At 45.6% G+C, this 8,553-nt stretch overlaps 1 protein-coding gene across 2 annotated transcripts in view; it reads left to right on the top strand.

Annotated features, from left to right (window-relative positions):
- The window catches only part of fgd (faciogenital dysplasia), a 48,783-nt gene extending 40,470 nt beyond the window's left edge, over positions 1-8,313 (top strand). Inside the window, exons 10-19 of one of the 2 annotated variants that reach the window (XM_068598038.1) lie at positions 582-728; positions 829-921; positions 1,029-1,108; positions 1,766-1,796; positions 2,502-2,606; positions 3,074-3,127; positions 4,388-4,486; positions 4,632-4,763; positions 5,594-5,734; positions 6,644-8,313. In XM_068598038.1, coding sequence (XP_068454139.1) covers positions 582-728; positions 829-921; positions 1,029-1,108; positions 1,766-1,796; positions 2,502-2,606; positions 3,074-3,127; positions 4,388-4,486; positions 4,632-4,763; positions 5,594-5,734; positions 6,644-6,892 — 1,131 coding nt within the window. In that variant the 3' untranslated portion in view covers positions 6,893-8,313. Of the gene's footprint in view, positions 1-581; positions 729-828; positions 922-1,028; positions 1,109-1,765; positions 1,797-2,501; positions 2,607-3,073; positions 3,128-4,384; positions 4,487-4,631; positions 4,764-5,593; positions 5,735-6,643 lie in introns of both variants that reach the window. The other variant, XM_068598037.1, reaches the window with a different exon arrangement.
- The last annotated feature ends 240 nt before the right edge of the window (positions 8,314-8,553 follow it).

Raw genomic sequence — 8,553 nt, 5'->3', positions numbered from 1 at the left:
TTCCTCCTCCTCCTCCTCCACATGCTCCTCCTCCTCCTCCCCCTCCTCCTCCTCATCTCTTTCTAAACACCTACTGTTTATTTACATTACTTGATTACTTTATTTACTTGTGAGCAATGCTGCTATAATCCTGTAATTTCCCCACTGAGGGACTAATAAAGGATTATCTTATCTTACAACCCTCTTCCCTCTGTCTCGTAAAAAGCAGCAATGTGTTACTCAATCAAAGAGTTGCTGATGCTATCGGTCAACAACATTGCAAGTGTTCGTCTGAGGGAGGGAACAAGTTGAATTAGTACAGACAGGAAGTTACCATTTCCTGCCTCGGTTCAAAGCTTGCGGAAGCATGGCGGGCTTTTTTTTTTTTTTAACACTCTTCATCTCTTTCCTCTGCCAGAATTATGAAACTTGCATAGTTGACATCCTTTAAAAAGCAGACTAATGTGTTGAATCTATAAGGAAACCTACTTCCTGCTTTCCTGCAATGCTGAAAAACCTGGTGAATGAACCCTAACCCTCACTGTCTCTGTGTCTTCTCTGCCGCCGCTCTCCTCATCTTCTTGTCTCCCGGTGATTTTCAGGAGAAGATGCACAAGCTGCTGGAGGTTTACGAGAGGCTCGGAGGAGAGGAAGACATCGTGAACCCGGCCAACGAGCTCATCAAAGAGGGTCATATCAAGAAGATGTCAGCCAAAAATGGAACAGCACAAGACCGATACCTCTACGTGGTGAGAGGACGCGTTGAATGAGAGAAACATGGGACTGCTGCAGGCTCTTCGTATCTGTGAGTCTTGTTATCTGCTCACTCTGCTCCGTCTCTGCTTCCAGTTCAACAACATGGTGCTATACTGCGTGCCTAAACTCCGGCTGATGGGGCAGAAGTTCAGCGTCAGAGAGAGGATCGACATCGCCGGAATGGAGGTGACGTTCTGCTTTCTCATTCCGTTGGATATCTTTTGTATTTTGCGCTCGAGCATGTTTTGTTCGGGGATAGCTGCAAATCTGATTTCCTGTTTCTTGACCTGTAGGTGCAGGAGAATGTGAAGCAGAACCTTCCTCACACCTTCGCCATCATCGGCAAGCAGCGATCGCTGGAGCTGCAAGCGAGGTAAAGACATTTGGTGGGAAATGCAGTTTGATCTGTGGAAAGTGTTGAATAATAAGTGATGCGATATGTGAAAATTTGATGTCAGTTTAAGATTATGTCAGTATCTAATTTTTATTTTTTATTAATTCACAATTATTTTTCTCAGAAGTCTGTTTAAAAAAGAAACAAAAAAACAGACTTTATCTTCACCAAAAATACAATTTAAAAGATGGTATTTTTCCCCAGGGAAACTTTAAATTAATGTTGCATTTTCTTTTGTGACTTTAATTTCACAAGACCACCTTTTAATGGTCGTTGTCTTCACCAGTCACCTCTCAGCTGATCACATGCTGGTAGCTTGTAGTTGGTCTACAAGTTAGCGAGCCAGCCAGCTAGCCAGCTAGCTTTAAAGGGTCATTCAGGAGATAGCTAGCTAGCCAACTAGCTGGCCAGCTAACTAGCCAACTAACTAGCTCCTGAATGACCTTTTTAACTGCTGCTGTTGGCTCTTTTACTCACAAACCTTCCCAGACACAAAGCATATTGGGATTATTTATTCATGGATTTCATAATTTCTTGCACTATTTTAGGGGAATATTTGAATAGTCTAAGCTATTTCATTGTCTTACAATTTGTGTTGAAATAAAGCAATTTTGTGATCTCTTATTTGCTCTGCAGGACGGCTGAGGAGAAAGAAGATTGGATTCAGGCAAGTGTCACACACATGCTAGCATAGACGTCATCGGGCACACACACACACGCTCCCTGCCTCTCACACACACGCCGTGTGCCTTTGGTAGTTCTGCTTCATTAGAGAATGTGAATTAGCAAAAGATTTCCTCCCAACACTCATTCAGTGTGTTTGGAAATTATATTCTTTAATAAAAGCCGCTCATTAATGCTCATTCAGCACATTATACAGCAGGAGGAAAGCTGATTAAGAAATTTTGCAGGCTGGGAGAGAGGGGCGTGAACGTATTATAAAGGGGGATGGGGAGGTGTGTGTGTGTGTGTGTGTGTGTGTGTGTGTGTGTGTGTGTGTGTGTGTGTGTGTGTGTGTGTGTGTGTGTGTGTGTGTGTGTGTGTGTGTGTGTGTGTGTGTGTTGAGGGAGCATTGGTAAAAGCAATTGACAGTGGAATGTCTACTTAAAAGTTTTGGAAAGACAATAAAAAGGTATTTACGTGCTATGAGGGAAAGTAAAACATGACTTTCTATCACCCCGTCTTCTCCGTTTCACTTCTCAGACTAAGCTACAGACTGTAGGATGCAGAACATCAGACACTTTCACATCATACTGCACACACACACACCTGCTCTGGTGACGAGTACGCAGGATGCTGACGTGTCTGATCAATAACCCTCCTCCTCCTGTCCTCTAAGTCTCTTCCGCCTCTCTCTCTCGTTCTCTCTCAGGTGATCCTGGCCACCATCGAACGGCACAAGCAAAACAGCGAGACGTTCAATAAAGCATTCAACAGCTCCTTCTCCCGGGAAGACGACCACCCCCCTGAGTCACCGGTACGTCTCTCCCACAATCAATCGGGTTCATTGATCGGTCACTTAAACGGGTCATCCTGGGTCGTGACTCACGCAACACCAAAACCAGTTGGTCACAGTCCGGTCTTTGTGTGCGTGAGCAAGAGCTCTCCCATCTATGGATGTGGTCGGATGACACGCATAAAGAAGCTCTTTCTCTCCGTGACAGTCACACACGTAGCGTCTGTGAGTCTCCTCTTGCAGGACTCTCTCATGACCTAATAGGGAAGGTCCAAGCTCGAAGTGTATACAAAACTCTTATGGATCTGTTTTGACCCACTTTGGGCCGACTGGAGCTGGACGAGGGCCAAGAGTAACTTGACAGGAGCCAGAGGACTTGATTCAGAAGCTCCATGCTGACACCTAGTGGTGGCGCGATCTCACTGCAGGCAGGAGCTGCTGCTGCCCAGTATGTTTTTTCATTTTGATGATTTTTTACTTCTCGTCAGGGTCCCTGGTGCAACACATCCATCGACTCAGACGGTGAAAGACTGCATGAAAGGGTAAGATGCAATACTACAAAAGAAAACAAATTATAAAGAAGTAATGGTTTAGTGTGTTATTAGATTATAAGAAACGTGGTACTTTAAAATAAGGTTTAATCCGAGGCAAAAAATTATGTGTCCCTGTGTGTGTGTGTGTCCTCCCTTTCCTCCTACTGTCTGTGTTAACGAGCTTGTAACTTAATTAAGTACATATTTATTTAGTCTTATGCGCCATGTCAACGTGATTTATTTAAATCTGCTTTTATTAACCTGTGATGCTAGTTATGTATGTTACGTTATCTCTCTTCTTTATGTTGTCAACACTTCTATTGTTTCTGTTTTTACCATGCAAAGTGCCTTTAAAAGGACCTTTTTGACTACAAACCTTCATACAAATACAATGTATTTTAATTAATTATAGAAATAGAAAACTTTTAAATTAGATTTTAAGACGGAAAGACAACGCCTCAAGATGATACAACCATGCAGATGTTGCTCAAGGGAACCTACAATTTATTCTGCCGTTTTTATTTGTTTTATTTTCACTTATAACTACTTTGCAGTCAATCAAATTACCAACGACTGGAAATAAATACAACTTGTGGTGCCACGTGGTGAACCTGAGCTGTGAAAAGGGTCTGATTCAACTTCGACACCCAAAGTTCAAGTGTAGAACTTGAATTTTATTTTGTTTAAGCTCAAGACGAGAAGTTAATGACGGTGAAATGTTTGATCTGAACGCCGCATACCGGCCAGCTCTGTGGACGGATGCTGTTTACCTGCCCGTCATGTCGGCTCCTGCAGGTTCCTTTTTTATTTCCTGCCCCTACTCAAGAAATTCCAGCCTGCAGATTTCAGGCTGGCTGCACCTTTTGAAGAGGAAGTAATCAGGCTCATTAAGTGAAAACACCTGTGTGTGTTAACCCTTTGCGTTCAGGCAAAACAGAACGGTTGCTTCAGTGAGTGTCTCCGTTTTTGGAGGAACCTTACTCTTAATAAAACAGTATACTTGGCTGATAAACGAGCGCTGTCCCCACCCCCAGTACATTTATAACAATAATCCAACAGCCTTTTTGACACCTCCATCTGACCTCCACCTTGTTGTCTTTAGCAGACGAGGTCGTCTGTCTCTGTCGCGGTTAATAGAAAGGAGAACTGGAACAGCAGACAAACGCAGAACAAACCAGACATTCCTCCAGTGGTGCAGAAACAGAACAGACTGAAACATTGTGACACATGCTTTTCCTTCTGCTAACACATGCTTGTGTTTTCCAGAAGAGTTCCAGGAAAAAGGAGAAAGAGAAGCAAACGTGTAAAGGCTGCAATGAGAGCTTCAATTTCACCAAGCGCAAACACCACTGCAAGTCCTGTGGAGCGGTGAGCGCAGACGGGGACACGAGACACTCGGGCAGCTTGTTTGGACGGGATGCAGAAGTGAAAGGGTGGAGAAGTAATCTCCCCCCTCTCTCTCCCTCTCTCTCTCTCTCTCTCTCTCTCTCTCTCTCTGTCTCTCTCTCTGCAGGCCATCTGTGCAAAGTGTTCAAAGACCTTGGACAACAAAACCAGCCGAGTGTGCCCCGAGTGTTTCGAAGCCAGCGTCAGTCTGGAGACTCTCGGCAGCGGCAGCGAACAGAAAAGGAAAGCTGCGCCTGAGGTGAGACAAACAAAAAGACCTCAAAGGAGAACACACATGTAGCAGCTACACCCTCCTTCCCCTCCCCAAGACTCATGCCAGTCCAATCGCAGTGTCTCCTAGCATACCAACGGTCAAAGTCGACCTGTGTTCAGCAGCCAGACTGCGCTGCTGGCAACAACAAGGCCTGTGCACCATCGAGAGTGGAATACATATATATATATATATATATATATATATATACACACACACACTTGCAGTGCGTGTGTGTGTTTGTGCACAGTCATATTGAAAGATCAACTAATCCGTCTTTGATGACTAATATCATAATGAGATCTGGGCTTATCGAGGCCCAGTCGTCTCCGCTGACTCTGCAGTCCAGCGGCTTCACCTGTCTGCAGCGTTCGTACCGTAGAGCTGACAACCTCGCAGTGTTCCTCTGGATTCTGGTTTATTTGGGCTGTTGCTGTTGTTTCCATGAAGAGACCCCTCACCCCTTTAAAAGAAGCTTGACTGCAGTGGCATTAGTCACCACATGGGGGAGCTGTATGCCGTGAAAGGATTTGACATGGGGGGTGGGGGGACAACACCTGTCCTGTGCAACAAATCTCACTGTGTCCTACATTGTTGTTTCATAACTGTGAACAGCGGAAGACCTGTGCTGTCAGTTGCTCATTCAGTTCAAATACAAGCTTCTTCAAATCTATAATGATAAACAGTATTTCATAGCAGCTTTCAAAATGGGATTTAGTGTGTTTATGTATACACATACATATATATATATATATATATATATATATTTATATTTACAGCGGTCGGTGTGTTTACATGCTTCTCTGTTATCTCTGCAGAGGCAGACGCCTCTAACGGGGGAGAACTGCCTGATATGCGGCCAGCTCCAGGTGCAGGAGAAAGGGAAGGGCTGGTGCAAGGTGTGGGTGGCCGTCACCAAGGCTGAGCCACTGGTGCTGTACCTGCAGAGCAGTGGACAGGTGAGAGTTCAACACACACACACACACACACACACACACACACACACACACACACACTGCTGTTCATTACAATACATTCCACCTTTTCATTGGATTTAGAGATTTTTTTATTTGAAGTTTTTGTACCTTTCCTTTTTAATTTATTTTATTCAGAAGAGTCGTATAAATAAAGGACAATAAACATTGCACACAAGTTCCCCCCGATATGTCTCTTGCAAAGCCAAACATCTGTCCAGTGTAGCGCGGGCACGGGAGCGCCCGCGTGCACGGGAGCGTCCGCGTGCACGTGTAAGTCCAATCTATTCAATCCCGCCCGTTCTAGGTCGTCGGTGCTCTGTCTGTGCTCTGTAGATTTGGGCCAGGAGGATTTGGTTGTCCTGAATCTGACCTCAGGTATAGCCGACACCGCTCCTTCTCCTCCTCCTCCTCCTCCGCTACATCAAGTTTTTTCGGTTTGCGCCGACCAGACACCAAACTCTGTGGCTTTCAAAGTGTTTTCCTTGAAGCCTTTGGCTGCGCGTGCCGCTGTAAATCTGAGGAGATGTGTTTCACGAACGGTTTACATGACTGCTCAGAATGAACAGATTCACGGAGCAATCATGTTTGGAAGGCTTTTCCGCTAAAGACTATGATTCTCCGTCATTCATAGCGGATGAAACAGAAGGGAAGTCGGCCTGTTAAAGCCTCCCCCGGTTTCGTTTCCAAGACTAATATCCCAATCCCGCCGCAGAAAGCTGCCATTCCAAAGATTAGGATTACTCAGAGTTGGACGAGCATTTCCTGATTATACAGAAAGAAAGAGGGGGAAGGGAGAGAGATAGGAGGGTTTAGGCTTTATTACACAGGCACGGTGCAATATATATTCTCCTGCTGCGTTCAATCTCCACTCATTTTGACTCCCATCTGCAGGACTCCAAGGGCGCGAGGGCGGTGCCTCTCCCCGGGTTCGAAGTGGGCGCCGCGCCGGCGCCGTCGGCGGGCGAGAAGTCGGACGTCAGACACGCGCTGCGCCTCAGTCACGGCCAGCAGACTTTGCTCCTCAGTGCCCCAGACGCAGAGCTTCAGGCCAAGTGGATGGACGTCCTCTCCAAAGCGGCCCGCGGGGAAACGCCCGGCGACGCGTCGACGAGTGTGACCGAACACAGGAAGAGCCAGTAGCGGCCACGTCGGAGCCACAGGACACACACACCCCTCTCTCCCTCTCCAGTGTTTATAGAGCACACGATTACTTGAATTCACTTTACCTTGGCACTTTTTTGTTTAGTTTTTATTTTATTTTTCTCCTCTTTCTGACAGGACCACTCAATCCTTTCTGCCACTTCAATCGTCCCCTCATGAACACACACCTCCTTTTCTCCTCCCTTCACCACCCTGTTTCTCGCTCTCTCTCTCTCTCTCTCTCTCTCCCTGCCTCTCTCGCTTTCTCGAACACACATGAAGAAAACAAAAGACTATGCTCTCAAGCCACCAACGCCACTGTATGCACGTGCGCTTGGGATATTTTAGTGTTTTTAAACGCCGGAGAGGACTAAACATTTTATTTGTAATATAGCTGAAGAAGGTTGTTGTTTTTTTGTTGTTTTTTTTAAAATGAAGTTTCTTGTACATTATGCGACTGTGTTGTGAAGCATTAAATCTTATTTGTCTGTCTTTCCATTTGCATGAAAGTGTGTGTGTGTGTGTGTGTGTGTGTGTGTGTGTGTGTGTGTGTGTGTGTGTGTGTGTGTGTGTGTGTGTGTGTGTGTGTGTGTGTGTGTGTGTGTGCAATGCCCCTCCCTCCCTCCCTGTTCATTAAGTATTGAATGTTAGTGTAAGAAAACCTGTGCCACCTCTCTGTCCTCTTCCCTCCTGCTGCGGAAACAGTGGCAGTTCAGTGGTATTGTACAGTATGTATACTATAGTGCAATGTAAGGAGAGAAAAAAAGACGTTTTAAATTAAAAAAGACAGAGATGTGTACCCTTGTGGCTGGCCACTTGATGCTCCCATCTTACAGACCCCTCTATTCATACTTTCTCTCATCTATAAAGGTAATAATTCCTCCCTCGAGAGCTCTAATCTGAGTCCGATCCCTCCACATTTCCACGTCTGTCACGATCGCGGCGACTCCTCCAGATGAGAGGACGCAGCCAGGGATCAAGTGGCCTCGATTCTGGCCCTCAATCGCTCCAATATCTCCACTTGTACACATGCTTAATAAATCATTTCCATACGCTTCTCTCTCTTTCTTAGGTTAGCGACCGTCTGCTTGCTTCTCTCATGTTGGTGATGTGATGGAAACAAAGTACTGTACTGTAAAGCTGTTAATTCTGCCTTCCCCTCCCGGACCCGGCTCCTATCAGCCATCAGCCTTCAAGCAAAAAGTAGCAAAAAATAACATGGTCATGGGCTCTCTTTGTGCATGTGAAACTCACTCATATTTATGTACCGTGCTCTGACATCTTGCCCCGCCCCTCTCTTGATGCCCAGGGATGCGTTCTGTCGTACTGTTCGTGAGCAGCAGTGAGTGTTTTAAACTTGGATTGTGCACAAAAGCAGTCAAGCATATCATCAATAAACAGACGTTGTGATTTGTTCAGTACGCGCTGTCTAACCAGATCTTCACGTGTCAGGCTCTGTCTGCAAACATGTTTCTCTTTGTCTTTCTCACACACACACACACACACACATACACACACACACTACCCATATTGTTCTTTCTCCAAGAGGACCGACCACAAACGCCCATAAATTAATGCTGATTCCCGCCAGCCTACAGCGTTGATGTCTCTCACAGAACAGCATGTGAAATGGCGGATATTTGATTTAATATGCTGACGGG

This window comes from Clinocottus analis, unplaced genomic scaffold (genome assembly GCF_023055335.1).
Source record: "Clinocottus analis isolate CAN_PGR_092001 unplaced genomic scaffold, fCliAna1.0.p SCAF_4, whole genome shotgun sequence".
Lineage (NCBI taxonomy): Eukaryota > Metazoa > Chordata > Actinopteri > Perciformes > Cottidae > Clinocottus > Clinocottus analis.
Note: the sequence above shows the minus strand (reverse complement) of the source record. Positions and strands in the feature narration are given on the sequence as shown.